General features: G+C 41.0%; 1 protein-coding gene across 1 annotated transcript; it reads right to left on the bottom strand.

Annotated features, from left to right (window-relative positions):
• Positions 1 to 116: 116 nt before the first annotated feature.
• LOC311030146 (serine/threonine-protein phosphatase 2A 55 kDa regulatory subunit B alpha isoform) lies at positions 117 to 11,535 on the bottom strand. The gene is made up of 10 exons (XM_084035744.1): positions 11,302 to 11,535; positions 9,044 to 9,112; positions 5,956 to 6,053; positions 5,338 to 5,503; positions 4,896 to 5,008; positions 3,797 to 3,974; positions 3,287 to 3,451; positions 2,542 to 2,711; positions 1,967 to 2,058; positions 117 to 1,736 (listed from the first exon to the last, which is right to left on the bottom strand). The coding sequence occupies exons 1-10, from the start codon at positions 11,306 to 11,308 to the stop codon at positions 1,457 to 1,459; spliced, it is 1,338 nt and encodes a 445-aa protein (XP_083891870.1). The 5' UTR covers positions 11,309 to 11,535; the 3' UTR covers positions 117 to 1,456.
• Positions 11,536 to 16,496: the final 4,961 nt, after the last annotated feature.

Below are 16,496 nucleotides of genomic sequence, written 5' to 3' on the forward strand. Positions count from 1 at the left end.
GGAGCAGCATTGCCCTCCAGACTTAAAACCCCAGCCTATTTGCCAGCTGAAGATGCTCTTATAATATGAACATGGATCTAGGATATTTTATAACTCATCAACGATCAGGCAATCACAAGGGTGCAAAAAAGTAGTTCCTTTATTATCTTCACCGTCATAGATTAAAACTGTAGTTATACATTACTAGAGGCATCAATATATTCTGAACTGCCCACATTATAAATACGTGTGGAGACATCAACTGCTGCAGATTCTTGTGCAGCTTATTGTACCATTACATACAGTAGCAGTAATAATGTCTGCAGTCATTTAAACAAACACTTTAAGTGACTTAATGCCTCAAATAATGTCTTCTTTTAAACTTACAACACATCCAAGTACTTTAGTTGGTGCAGCAAGAGTCCAGTGTCAAATCAAAAGGTTTTCCCTGTTGTGAAGTACTGCTTCAGAGCTGTGCTACGCCACGGGAAGACAATACTTAAGATCACTCCAAAACACGTGGAAGGTCCAGCTTCATTTCATAAATGGGACGGAACAAATCTGGTGACATTTTTACTTTTTTTAATATAAATATGACAATCATAATTATTATCTTTGAATAGGCTATCTCTTATACCTGACTATTGTTGAACACAAACAAAAGGAGGAAGAGGAACCAAAGCACAAAGATAGAGAGAGCCATTCCAAAAAAAAAAAAAAAATCTATTGTGGTATTTGGACCACCCGAGAGCCCGAAGCACAGCGACAGTGAGCAGGAAAACTCCTCACTGAGCCGGACTTTCAGTGTGAAACACTGTGCTTCTCAAACTCTTGGAGGCAACCGCAGAGGTGTTGCTGTCCTGTGTGTATGAGCAGCACATGCTTAACTGTGACCATACATTTGTGACTGTTGTATGCATGGTTTAATCGATGAGGGGAAGAGACACGTGAAGAGACTCAAATAATATTATGACAGTAAAACGGATGAATTAATAAAAAGAAAAAAAAACTGGCAATTTTTCTTAGAAAAATAAACAATACAATGGCACAGGACAATAAGGGGACATACTAAATAAGTGTTTTTCCATTTTCTACCACAGAGCCTTTTGGGGGGAAAAGTTATAAAAATAAGTGTGTCTGTATACAGAATCTTGAGGAAATTAAACTTGTTTACCCATGTTACCCTGGGGGCAGAAAAGGGCAGATGGGCTGGCAAAAAAAAGCCATACCAAAAAGGGAGGGATTGGCACAACATCACTTAAACAACAAGGCAGGTGTTACTCTGCCACGAACAGGCTGATGATGGGCAAGAGCGAGGCTTCCTCTGTCCACATCTAGAACAAAGTGGCAAAGTCTGGTCACCCAGTAGTGACGGACAGGGACGCTGGTTGTCAGCGTTACCGCAGATCACCCTGGATGAGGCTGCAGGTACTCATGATGTCACCCATGCCAGATCTCACGTAAGCTCACCCCAGTGTTAGTTCACTTTATCCTGGAATATGTAGAGGTTGTTGGTCGTCGCCACTGCGATGATGTTGTCCTGGGGATGCCAGGCAGTGTGAAGGATCTTCTTGTTGAAGTCCAAACTGTCCACGCTGATTTCATCCTTCTTGCGCTTGCCGCCTGCGCACACTTTGCGAGGCTTCAGGACCTGCATGGGCTTGCTGTTTTCTCGAGAGGCCTCCAAGGTTACATCCCGCCTTTGGCCACGGTCGAACATCCGGAAGAAGTTGTTGTATGAGCCAGTCATCACCACACTGATGGGGAAGGTATGAGAAAAGGTAAGTGAGCCTTTAACACAAGTATTCATGGAATAACATCCAGTATGTATGTATGTATGTATGTATGTATGTATGTATGTATGTATGTATATATATATATATATATATATATATATATATATATATATGCTAAAATATGCTAAAAAAATTCAAAAAAATATTCTTTGTCATGAGGTGCCATTTGTCTTCCCCCTGCATGTCCTCACCTGTCATTTCCATTCCAGCAGCATTCAAACTTGTCAAAGATGCAGTCGTTCTCATACAGCGAGCAAAGCTTGCTCCTCAGGTACTCGTGAACCTGTAATAATGACATGAAGACCGGTGTGAAGAAGACGCTCCCTGGGGACCCACACATCACTGTGTTTATCATGTTATCTAGAAGCTTCCCAATGGAGCAAACTTCATTCTATACAAATGACATTGCACAGCAAAACAAGGCATTTATGGTGCCTCCATGTGGACACTGTGTGGAATTACAAGGAAAGATAATAAAAAAAAAGGTGTGGCTGTTTAGAAAGAAAGGGGGGAATCTGTCTACTGCACAGTATCCCCATTAAAGATGCTCTACATTGGCTATTAAATTACATTGAAATAAGAATACATCTTTATCAGTGTGGTAAAAAATAAATGAGCAGTCTCCAACATTGCTGATATTACAACATAACAGTGCTGTAAAAGTCTTAAAGTGCAGCGTAAATAATAATGATTTAAACAAAAACAACATTTACACTTGTGTAAGAACCCAGGACATTGTTATGGTGTATGCATTTGTCAATCTTACCTGATAGGTCTCCACTGGCCTGTTCTCCATGTTCAGATCCCAAATCTTAACAGACAAGTAGTCTCTGGTCATCATGTAGCGTCCATTATGGCTAAACTTAACATCTGAGATTGAGGATATGATCTCAGAGAAGAAGGAGCGATTGCTGGGATCTTCTGGCTCCTCAAACACTGGACGAGAGAAAGGAACACGATACAGGCGAGATGAAATATAGTCCGAGTGCAGCACAGATGGGTTTCTGAGTGACATTTATAAGATGTGTGCCAGCAGGGGCAGTGAAACAAAACAGTAATAATAAGTCAGAGCTTATGAAGATGTGAACATGCAAAGTCTTTCTTATGCTATAAAGTGCACACGTAAGCCTACAAAACACACTGGATTGTAAATATGACTTTAGTAGTTTTGCACAAAAACATGAAGTTCCTTCTGGGCTTCATTTAAACGATCTACAGCACACATCTAAAGTGCATGGTGGAAGTGCATTTCAGGCGTGTCCAAGTTAAATGGCGCAAAACCTGCAAAGTAAGGCATAAAAAGTAATGGGGTTGTATTTAGTCTCTTAATTAATCATAGGTGTGTTTTAGGCGTAACATGAATCAAACTAATCAGTGTCATCTCCAAAACAAAAAAAAATAGGTGTGCTTGCATTATGACATTGCATCCTCCGCCTCCCTGCTGTCTGCACGTTTGTAAAAGGGGAAACCCCTCTTATAAGATCTTGTAAAACAAAATAAAAAGTACTCACATTTGGAGTGCTTGTCACACAGGGCTGATGCCCTCATGTCACAGAGACGGATGGTTCCTTTGCTGCTGCTGTAGACGAAGGTGTTGCACTGATCAGGATGGAACTCTGCTGCTGTGATCACCTCCGTCAGCTCCTCCATGTTGGCCGGTTTAATGTCAACAATGTCTTAAAAGAGCACAGGGTTAGGGAAGAAACTAATCAAGGGATTTGGATGCTGAATAGAGGATTTGGACACAAAATACATCATGTCAGCCGTTTGTTGGATGTGATAGACAACCGACGGCAACCAAGTTTTTCCCACTCCTGTGTCACACAGCTTTATTTTGCCCCCATTGTTCATTACTCTAAATTCTTTCCCTCATCTCTTCTCCCCATCGAACGTTTTGAGTGTCAAACATTTTCATGTCTGCTGATGAAAACATAACCGGCTGTATAAAAGAAAAACAACATCTCATCTCATATTCAGATGAGTTTCACAGATCAAACATGCCCACATGTATTCAAGGATACTGAAGCTGCGGTCGGTGATCTCGAGGTGCCAGAGGTTGATGCGGAGGTCGTCTGCAGACAAGTAAGTCTCATCATCACTGTTGACTGAGATAGAGTTGATATGGTAGGTGTGAGCGTTGGCGAACACCCTCCGTGGACTTGCTTCCACCATGAGGTCCATGGGTATTAAAACTGGTACCTGAGATGAGAACAACATAATCTGAAACTGATGATAAAGACAAGTATGCTTTTTGAAGCTCTGAAAGCTCCTAGTGGCACATTTCTGATCAGTCACAAAATATACTCAGTTTCATCACCAGAGCATGTAGACAGTGTGTCAAAGTATTATGTGTATTTACTTAGAAAGATGAAATAAAATGCACTAACACCCTTTCTATACAGGTAGAATTTGAGTCATCTATTTAATGTGAATCTAACAAACAGATTTGCTTCTTTGTAAAATCAATACAGCAGTCGACAGAGGTCATTAAAAAATGGATGTGAAATCGGTCTGTGCTGTACTTGATGGGTGCAGTCAATAAAAACATTTTTTGTAAAAACCGGAATACCTTTCTTTAAAGTTGTGTGGCAACAAATTGCAAGTTGCAGTCATCTTTTACATCATTCAAAGTTACAACGTGTAGATGTTCATTGATAGGTGAACACACACCTCTATTACACCCACAAAGGTTTTGTCAGTTATATTGGCTGATCTCCGGACGGTTAGCTTGACTAACATTTAGCTAATCCTGTTAGATGACTCAGTTTTGTCACACCTGTTCCTGTTAGGGCAGGAGAACTTACTCCTATACGATTCTTTGGTGATCTCAGCAAACTGCCAGCATTGTTTCACCACAAAGAGCCGGTGCAATCACTGTAGCCACATAACCGTGTGGATTTTTAAGACGATTCATGCAGTTCATCAACCACAGCCACCAGTATAACCACAGGGCAGGTAATTGGAGCAGTCTGTATTACCTCACAAAGAAAGCCTACTAAATTGGGCAGGACTGCTCTCTCAATATATAAAGTGACAAACATATGTGGGGAGATTATGTTCATTTCTAGGTAGAAACCTGGCTGAGTAATACCACTCAGGTTGTGTTTGATTCAGACTGACCCGCACTGAAGTGATAGTGTTCGGATCTTTGTAGCGTCCATCCTCCTCTTTGAGATTATAGCCCTCTGGTCTCTTGTCTCGTTCACTGATTTTCCACAACTTGATTGTCTTATCTGTCAAAAACAAAAATAAGTATGCAAATGACAATAGCATCACAGACAAACACACACATAAAAAGGTTGAAGGGATTTTTTTCAGGATGTGACAAGTTCTTTGTAGGTACTTTTCACAGTTGATTTCCAGGAATTTTACAATCCTGCAGGTGAAATTGTCAATACCTTTTGATTTCACCGACTTTTAAATTCCATTTCTTGCTCACATTTGTAAGTTTGAAAGGCTCTATTTTTCTGTTTCGGTTTGTCACTTATTTGCATTTAAGCTGAAATTTACATTTTGCCGTTACATAACCCAGTATGTGTGCTCAATTAAACAACCAACTTACCATTAGTTGACAACAGGAACTGAGCGGCATTCTTCTGAGGAAGCCAGCGAATCTTGTTGATCTTCTCTTCTATTTCCAAACTCTTCAAGTAGTCAAACTCGGGCTCATGGCTCTGAAAAGTGCTGTAAACATTGTATTCGCTCCGGAACTGAGGCTGGTTCTTATTCTGTCCGGGAACCAGGCAAAATATCAGACAAGAGAAGAAAAGAGCAGCTGTTAGACAAGAACAAGCCAGTGATGACTATTTTTGTTCTATACACAGGCATGCAAACTCATTAGGGGTGAAAAGGGGTGACAAAGATGCCAATTAATTTGCAATTGTTTTATAGCATTCTACCTTTGTGTCAAAAGGCTGCTTCAAAGCAGCGAGGATAATGAGTCGGGCTGGGTTTGTTTTTTCCCCTCACATCAGTGATCGGCACATCTGGGTGATGCCATACCAATCTCTTAAATAAGAAGTGGCAGCTGCATAAAGCGTATCACTCTGTAAAAACCTCACTGAGTTTTTGTTTTAGATTCTAGAATAGAATAATCCTGTTTTTTTTGTATTAATTGAGTTCTATTCTAAAATGAATAGTGTGGGAATAAAACTCAACAAAGACAAAGTTGCAGTTGTACCTCTATTTCCTGCTGGAATATGACTACACGGCCACCCTTGTCTCCTGTGGCTAGCAGCTCCCCAGTGTGGTTAAACTCAACTGTGGATATGATGTCCGCTGCAAAACAACAACAAACATTTAAACTTGTACATGTAATGATGTTATTTTTAAGTTGGTGTACAGACAGCAAGCACGAAAGACAATGAGGCAGTACTCAGGTAATCCCAACTAACTCTGGATTTATCCGAGCTGGGATCAGAGTGCACTAGCTGGCCAGAGACGCAGAAGGATGTCAGAGAATATAGAGCAGACGGAAAATGATCAGTAACCTAGTTTCCCACCCGCCCTCCTTTTACATGTTTCCCCCAGCAGTAGTGTTGCTTTATAAACAGAAAGTAGCTCACACATATGTGCACACTTTCTTAACCCTTTGTTACCCACTGGAGCAGAAAGACAATGCTGTAAAAGGCTGTTGTAGGAGGTCTTTGTGTGGTGGACTCCCTGAGGCTGACAGTATGGGGATATATATTTGAACTCATAGTATGGCTACTTGAGAGGATATACGTAAAATTGCTCTTCTACTAAGACTTAAACTATCTAATTATTTGACATCCTCTCTCAGCTGTCATTCATCCTCATTTATTTCCCATTAATTACATCATTTAGCCAATATAATGTATACATGTTCAGGTGTAAGAGCAACAATAACCACAGCATAGAAACTAGGGATGCAATGATTCTCAATACAATATTGAACCGTACGGTACGCCATGCACGGTTCAATACACACTTGCTGAGTTAATATCCAATGTTATCCAATATTATTAAAGATTTGCCCTTTTCCGTAGTTGCAGGCTTCCGTCACCGAATCAAAACGCTCGATCCGTGCTACACTTTTCAGCACTAACGTAATGTTGAAGTGGGAGATGAAGAGTGCATACTCCAAACCTGCATGAAAGTCATATATAGGCGACTGAAGTACAGGTATTTTTATTTAAAACAGTGACTTTATGTTTACAGGTATATTTATGTTAGCTTATAAGAAAAATAAAGAAATAATGTTTGGATATATAAAAAGCAATCTTTTTTTCTCCCAGCACACAAAATGTGTACCAAAACAGAACCGAAACCCAAGAACCGAGGTGTGTATTGAACCGTGGGCTCACTGTATTGTTGCATCCCTAACAGAAACTACTCAGTATTAAAATGCATTATTTATTAATGGCTAATGGAAGTCACTATCTGTATGTGGACACTACATACTGGACATCAAAAACTGTTAGAGTAAGAATGTAGGCCGAGGAAAATGTACCATTTTTCTGTCACCCTACTGTCAGAATGTGTTCAAAGGTTAACATGCCAGACCGCTGCAGAACATTGTGAACTGAACAACATTGCAGTCTTAGCATGTCACCATCATTTAGATTCCAGCTACGTGGCCAACAACAGACTAGACGCAGAGTCTGATAACCTACAATTATCTGGCAATTTGAATCACTGGCTGAATGAAACTTCCAATAAAATACAATTAGGAGAAACTATACATGTTATATACATGTTCTCACAAAAAAGTGCATGAGGAAAATATTATGCGTCTCTTGGGCAGCAACCAGGACTAATTGGACAGAAAGACAATCAATAGCACTGTGTTTTGGCGTCTGTCGTTTGTGGTGCTGTTGAATTGTATTGTGTTATACTGACAACGTTTCTATTAGTTTGTAAACCCCATTTACACCAATGAGGGCAGGCAAAATAATGAATTGACTGAGTGCAATGCAATTAGGGATGCACTAATCTGACTTTTCCAGTCACGATACAGATACATGGGCTTTGGTTATCAGCCGATACAGAGGACAGACCCGATACCAGCATTAAATTAATAAACTGTAGGCCTCATTGTGTTGCACAGACTGGGATCATTCTTTTAGGTGTCACGTTGCTTTCCTAACTTTGTAAAAAAACAAAAAACATTAAAACATTAAAATAATGGTATCTGATCCTAGATTGAGTAATTGTCACAGAAACGTAATCCAGCTATTTTATATTAATATCGGTGCATCTGTAAATCCAATTTTACAGGATGCAGCAACACACGGCACTGGCAAGTCAAACTAATGTTAGAGCAGATATTCCAGATAAAATACCTGATAACATGAACACGGTGAAGCCATTTACCTTGTTCTGAAACAGAACGGTAAATGATTACTGCTGTGATAACTCTCCAGAAATCCCGTCTATTAGGAGTGTATAAACTATAGTATGGTAGCCTTCACAAAAAATTAAGCCATCTGGCCACTTAAATTGGCCAGAAATCGCTGAATTTCCCTATAGTTGGGACACCTGCATCACACCATGTGCAACCAAAATAAGAGTCCATCATGCAGGCAAAGCATAAAGGGAACGTGTCGTCTGAGGCTCTTCATCTACCCAGCCCACTGTGCCTGTTTTTTCCTCCTTTAGTATTCATTACTGAAATACTAAAGCCGCCTCTGAAAACAAAGTGTGTTAAAAAAGTGAATATTTTGCTGTTTGATATAAAATTGATGTATACAAGGAGTCACTAACATCTGCGATGAATAAGCCTGCACTTCCTGTAGAAATAGGAGCCATCCAGTGGCTTGCCAATGGAAAGCTTTTAATGTCAAGCAGCAAGAGGAAGAAGCATTTGGTTTGCATTAGCACTACCTTCTCTTATAGCTCCAATAAAGCCAAAGATTCAGAAACTAGGCTGCTGTATGATACAGGTAAAACAATGTAGGAGCGGTACCAAAGAGATGACAAGGAAGCTACAACATTTCTGAAAGCCTTTTGAAAATGTCACTTTATCTCTAGTCATTTACTCAACGACCACACATGGTGAAGTAATCAATTGGCAGTTAGGTTTAAGACCAATTACATTATTGTCCTGCAGCAGGGAGTGCACAGTCGATATGCGTAGTATCATGGCTCGTCATGGTTAAATGTGCCATATCAGTTGGAATGGAACAAGTGAGGAAGACATTGAACTGCCGTTGCATATTATCCAATACCTTCCTATAACATTTTCCCCACACTTTCCCTATCCATGCTATACGCATACAAATAATAGCTCTTGGCAGAGATCATACCTTCAGCTACGTCATCATCAATGGCTCCTTTCACCTGAGAGAAGCACCACTGCATGTCACCTCCAGGTCCTGCAGAGATTAAAAAGAAAACAAATTAAAGTGGCAGGTTTACTACATACATTTTAATTTCAAGCTTCACAATGTTTCCCAGACCTTAACTGTATTGCACTGGGCATCCATAATGATGCAGAGGTGGTTTAACTGAACTAAGATGGCCATGTTTCAGAGTTTTGGCTGATAATGAAACAGTGCCACAGCAGTAATTAACTACATGATGTGGATTGTCAAAGCAGTGTACCGATTGCACGCTTGGACTTTCCTTGTTCGTACATGCAAATAGGTGCACATTTATAAAGAACGTTTTTGTTTCAGCACATTGTCACTCTCAGGCAGTGTTGGATAATTGAAATGATGTTGCAACTACAAATAGATGGTAGACCGGTTGCGAAAATGTATGTGATGACACATGTGCACACATCCTCTCACAACATTACCAAGTCTCAAAAGACAATATTGATATCACATGAAATATATACGTACTGAACTGTTCCACACATGATCCCTGCAAGACCAGTTAAGCTATAAGCACCTTGAGAGGCCAAAGTCTATTTCTAATGTTATGAAATACAAGCCACTTGTATGTCAAAGATCTATAACATTCAATGAGTGCATCAACCACATGAGAATTAACATTTAAGCCTTCGCCTGGGTACTGTGGTTTTATCGCTTTGAGAGAAGAAGTCGATTGCAAATCATGTTCAGAAATACTGACTTAAGATCACAGTAACAATAGGTGAATACAATCTCAAATCTTTCATTTTAAACCTGAAACTGTTATACCGGCAGGAGACAGTTTCACGGCAGCCTTGGATGTTAAAAATACATCAACAAGAAAAAACATGCTGGTTTGTTTGATGACCTCCATCACTCGCCTCAACAGGTTATCTCTCTACACAGCTCATTGCACAACAAAGATGTTTAAATTCTGCACATTTTTGCATGTGATCATGTGTTGTTACACAATAAATACTGATCGGATTTGTCAATAACACGTAGTGGAACCGCTCTGCAGAAAAACCAAGGACATTTATGAGTCACCCTGGCTTCATCATACAGTATTCTGAGATGAATCATGATTTAAAACAAACAGCCAGGACAGGTTTGCTACTGGTAAGGGCAGAAATTCAGCACTCGCATAGATTGCCTTCATTCCTCGCAAAAGAAAATGCACATAGCAAACAGGTGTTTTAATGTTCAAATCATCTCGGTAAGTTTCAACATATGGATGATGTGCAATGCCTCTGCCCCACGACCAGTGTCATTTATCCGCCCAAATGGACCGAATGCCTACTAGATCCTACTAGCCTCTTTTTTAAACAAACTGCGAACAATATCAATGGCTACAATAGAATAAAGTCGCATAGTTGGTAACCACTCTATATTCTAAGCAAAGGTATCAGCTGAGGAATGTATTTGAAATGCTAATGTTACGTTACATACTGGGCCTTATTGGATGGGTGAATGTTTCCACTTAAAACATATGCATGTCCCAAATACTGGCTCTCTTGACTCTCCAATCCCTTTAGTCAGAAAACTGCATAAATTATTTAACAGCTTGTTCAGTCGGCAGCAGGCCTGGAGTAACGTTGCTAGCCTGCATGTGGGCAATGTCAAAGTTTGAGCTAACGTTAGCTAGCCTGGCTTGTCAAGCCAGTCATGGCATGTTTGAGAAATGTGTGCACTGGTGTGAACACCGCCCAGTTATCTGCTTTATGTTTCCACATCAACAGCAGATCAGAAACTTAAATGAACAACGTTGGTTTGTTAACCGCATGCACAAGGCTGAGGAACAGCCGCTCCGGCTACGACAAGTTAGCGTTCTGGGTTAACGTTAGTGTCGCGGATAGCTAAGTTTGGCTAACACGGTATGCTGCATTAGCTTGCAAGACTGGTCCCGGGCCGGTGTAACAGTAAACAGCTATCGTTTGCTAGTAGCAGCTGGCTAGCTAGCACGCTAGCTGTAGCCGGCAAAGACAGGCCAGATAGATGGGCGATGACACCAGAGTTTGCTTGCTAGCTAGCGATCGTTAGCACTAGCTTGCTAAGTTTTGTTAGCTAGCAATCGTTAGCTGAACCAACACTACGCTGGGTTAGCGAGTCCCGCAGCCGCCAGGGCAGGGCTCGTCGGAACGGATTCGTGCTGTAGAAACGACGGCCCGTTCGTGGTGTTTATGTGTGTACCGTTTAAACTGAATTACCTGCCATGACGAGACAGACAGTGGAGCTTTCCTCAGTCAGTCACGATCCTGCTTCCCACTCCCACGCGCTGGTTCGTGGGAACTGAACTTTTTTTTCTTCCGCTGAATCTCCGCCGTCTGTCTGCGCAAGCCTGGCTGTCAAGCGCTAAATGAACCGTAAACGGTTTATTATATTGATCTCCTCCTCTCCTTTCCCGCTCCTCGCGCTGTTGTTTCACTCCGTGTGTCAGTCACTCTCCGCCTCTGTCTCGCTTGCCGCATCCCACAAGTCACTTCTTCCCCACCCCTCTCAGTTCCGCACGTGAACCAAAGGGTTTTTATAATGCGCGCGCACACAGGATCGCAGATTCACAGGCGCGTGCACAAAGATGAAGAAACAGTAGGGAGGGGGGGACTGTCCCACTCAAACACTAGCTTCATCTTGATCACATTTTACTGAGGTGTTTTTATACACAGTTTAAGCTGACTGTATACATACTCCACTAATGTATGCACATACAGTATATGGATGTATGTATTTGTATACTCTTGTCTTGTGTATGAGAAATATGTAAAAGGACATTGAGAGCTACTGCAAACCGGAGACTAGGCTATATGTCAACATACAAAAACAAGAATTTCCCTGACTCATTGAAGAATACTGAATTTAATTCTTGACTTTCCAGAAGCAGATGAAAAGTACGTTGTTTGGTTTCAGAAGGTACTGGATCATCATCATTCACCACAGATCTCTTCTTCTTCACACTAAAATGTTACACTGGAAATTGTGTGGATTTGTGTAATAAAGGCCTGTCAAGGCACGTAACATTCAGGTTTCATGGGAAAGCAGAGCGATAAGAGAATTACAGTGGAACTGAATATTTTTCATACTTACAGTAAATTATAATGCAGCAAATAAACATTGTGAACTGTTGCTGCCAAAAAACGTTGCGTTGTGAAATGCATACCTATTCATGCTTTCATGCCAGATTATTATTTTTATTTCAAACAACAGCTGCCAGTGTTGCTCAAGACAATCATAGAAGACTGATTCAAGTTGGTGAGCTGAGAGCTAGAAAACATGGCGACGTTCCATAATGCAAGAAAGAGAAGAGTCAATGCGCTCACTTCAAAAAGGTTGTTGCTAGACTTGATTTGAAAACTAACATCTGATAATATTATTATCTAGTACCTTTATTGACAATACCAACAGGGACTGAGGTGGCTAATAATAATACAATAATAATAACTCATTGTGTTCTATGTGGACACTTATATGCACAGATTGCCAGTGAAAAACAAACATGGCAAAGTGCCCGTCTGTCATGTAATAACAGCGTTAAAATCGAAGACTGTTCACAGTCTGAATATTTTCCTTCCTTGCATCTCTCTTCTCCTCACATTATTTTCTGTCAGTCATGTAAACTGTGAAGGAGCCACAGCATGTTGGTGGACTCCAGCACCGCAAACACGGAGGCCTTCAGATGTGTAACTGATAGTTTCACCGCCCACACGGACACTTCACATCCTTTATCGCCCTCAGAAGGAGTATGCCCACTGAAGAAAAGAGATGTGCAGCATCTATAAGTCGCAGCTTGCTAAGAAAAGCCAGCATGTGAGGAATAAATGGCAAGCCCAAGAGAAACTAAACTAAGATGAATAAATCCTTGCCAGAGGCTTGTTCAGTTTCAGCTTTCAAAACTGCCAAATGCAATATCTTATTAGACTCGGTGACGCTGTCACTTCACTCCCAGGCTCTGCTTTCTGACCCACTTCACCTGTCAGGGATTTGACACCCTTTAATTGACGTTTCCAAACACAAGATCCCCCTCAATCTTCTTCAAGCAACCGGCAGCAGTGGGCCGTTCTGCTGGCCCAGCATCTGCCCCTCATCACCAACACAGTCAGCACGAAAAACTTTCTGCAGAGAAATGAAAGGAGAGCTGAAGGGGGGGTATCAGGCAGACCTGTTGAAAGCTTCAGATTTTGTGAGGACCAGCTGGCAGCCTAAATTTCATCCTTAAGGATGAGCCACAAACTTTGCTGTCAGCTGTTTTCACTGGGACTGCTATATGTCTTTGTTAGTTTGTTCACGGTGAGGTCTGTGGATTGTTTCCACACAGACACAATCCATTTTTTAAAAGTCATTTTTGATGCTTTTAGGTTCACAAATCAAATTCCATTCAATAAGCAAATTGGTGTTTTGAGCAAACACTGATGTTTAACAGGTAACGTTGACCATGTTCACCATCTTGGATTATCGTGTTAGCATGCTAACATTTGCTACTTAGCACTAAGCTACAGCTGAGGCTGATGGGAATGTCTTTATGATGCATGTATTTGGTCGTAAACAAAGTCAAATGAAAAGTTTGTCCTGGTGACGGCACCAGATGAAAAGTTAAGGAATCACCGATGTGTCACCAAATGCCCGGCACACCGTCCAGAAAAAGCCAAGCTCACAGCCATCAGTGTTCATCATTTTATCCAGTAGATTTTATGATTTTTCATAAGATGGGTTTGGCCAGCTGGCGGTGACGTCATTAAATGTCACGAAAAACATCTTCAACATGCTGAAAAGTCACTGTTCCCACCCCTAAACAACACTTGACATTAGAGACAGAAGACGTTAAAACGGAGAAGGGCTCACTTTGTCCCTGAACAGACGGCCTCGCTGACACTGCTGGGACGGGCATGAATGTATTCATGAAGACTTTATGTCTTGTCTATATCGGTATGTTTCTCTCTTGCACTGGCAGTGAAACTAATCTCCCTCTGGGACAATACATCTAAATTTACACCACCAGAGACTCATCCTCTGGGGAGCAGGAATAAAACATCATGGTAATCCATCTAGCTGTGGGATATTTTAGTCCCGACCAAAGTGGTGGACGGAGCAACAGACCTACCGACCGACAATGCCATCCCTACGGCCATGCTGTTGCTGCGTGACGAAAAACAAACAAGAGAGCAGAGAAAAAAGCAGCAGACTGCTGAATTCCCAACAAACTAATACAAACATTGCTTTAGGCTGCATAATGTGGTCTGGTAAATACAGTTCAAACTATACGCAAGGCTACCAATCCGGGGTTCATGGGAAAATATGTTGTTTTGTGATTCGGGTGAGTCGTCCAACTCATGTCCAAGTCTCAAGTCTCAAGTGTGCAGCTCTTCCTATTGAGGATTGCCGGACTTCCTGCCAGGCTGAATGCAGCTTGTGTTACTGTCTGAGACAGAAGACCTTCTTGTTGGGATGTTTTCATCCATAACTGAATCTTTCAACGTGTGCATAAATGACAGTTTCTAAGTTTAGAAGCGGTATGACGTAGACAATGTACATGAGCGACAGTGGTTTGATATACATATCTGTTCCCACAAGGCAGCATGTGATTTCCATAAATCTCTCAACGTCACAAAGCAAGTTTCAGTGTTTCTGCGGCCCCTGAATGCGACATTGTCATGTACTGTGATTAGACATTGTGAAGGAAACACTTGACCTTCTTTGCTTGTTAGCACGCCATACAATCATAATGTGTTATGGCACATTAATAACAAAGAGGGAGGAAAAGCCAAATAGATAAAATCTGTTCTTTTCTACATCACTCCAATCAAATGTTCTGTTAAGTTACATCAACAAACAGCTGAAAACGTTGCCTCATTATTGACAATCTTGTCAATAGTCTCATATTTGTCCAGTAAAGATGAACACAGGTTACCCCGTTATTCAGTTTTTGTCCACTAGAGGGCCACCACGGGTTGAAAATGTTTAAGGGAGGTAAAGGGCCAGCAGTTTGATGTTGGGGTCAAATAATTCTCCTCACCATCATATTCTTAATTACATTTTTGAAAACAAAAAGATTTAAAAAAAACAAACAAAAGAAAAAAGGTTATGTTTTGATTTGGGATTTGTTTGATGAATGCAAAGTATTTGTAGCATTTTACAATATAAATAATCAGGTGGAATGATTTCTGTCAGCTGAAACACACATACATTGACAATGAAATGACACTATGATAAGATGAATACATAACTGGACTTCTTGCAACAGGTCAAAGACCCTCACGTTATTTCCTCTCCTCTGAGCCACCGACGACGACTCACACCTGCAGTGGAGTTTTCACGATTCAAGGTCTGTCTCGACATCATTCAGAATGATTCAATGTGTTTCCTGACTTAGAGCAACATGTTGCTTCTTTATGTTGCTAAAGATGTTGCTTATAGCTACTGTATAACACTTAACATGTTGTCTATGCCAAACCATGCAGTGCTGGGTTTAAATCACATTATAATCTGTGTTTCCTCTTCAGCTGTAACTTTGGTCATGGTCGGATGTGTTTCAAGGCCTAAAGACTTGTGCTATGCCTCTTTTTGTAGATATTACATGCACAAGTAGACTTGTGATTTTGTTGGCTGCTATTACATATTTAATACATATTCACAAGCAAAATTAGTGCATTTCTTTTGCACAGATATCTAGAACAAATATTGGCAAAGGTGTAATAAAAAAAATGTACTCTGAACATACAGTACACTGCTGATAACCTATGTTATCAGTTAATGAACCTGCAAACCATATTTCTCATGTGTAGGGTAAGGGGCTCAACTAATACCTGGGAACCTAAGTATGATGTCATTATTATGATGCAATCAGTAAATGTCTTCATTGCGAGAACAGTGTCTCATTTTCTTTCCTTAAAAGCAAGTTGGAATCTCACACACCTCTAAAAGACACAATGACAACCTTTGACCCTCAGTTTTCCCCTCATGGGGGGGAAAAACACGTCCAGTGTGCATTACAGTGACGTGCTCACTAGACAGCCTGGTGCTGTTCACCAGGACCAGACAGGGGCAGTGTTGGTCAAGATGCACGCGCTGTTGGAGACCGGAAGTGAGTCAGTCCTGCAGGTCTTCAAGAAAGAAAAAAAACACTTCATCATATATTTTTAAATAAGTTGAAAACCTAACCTTTGAGGCATCTATTTGAATGAAAATAATATCATTAAATGTCCAACACGAACACTTTGGAGCCCAATACAAAGAGCAGAATGCTCACCTTTATGACACTTATCTTTAAATCACTGCAGCCAAAGCTTCACCCTTCGAGTCGTCACCGTTTAGATACGACTAAAGATCGGTTTAATGAAGGCATCAGTGTGCGTGTGCGCGCCCACGCGTCTGCCGGGCCGGGCCAGGGGAGGAGTGTCATAACGGGGAGTGT

The sequence above is a fragment of the Eutrigla gurnardus genome, assembly GCF_963514095.1.
Source record: "Eutrigla gurnardus genome assembly, chromosome: 19".
NCBI classification, from domain to species: Eukaryota; Metazoa; Chordata; class Actinopteri; order Perciformes; family Triglidae; genus Eutrigla; species Eutrigla gurnardus.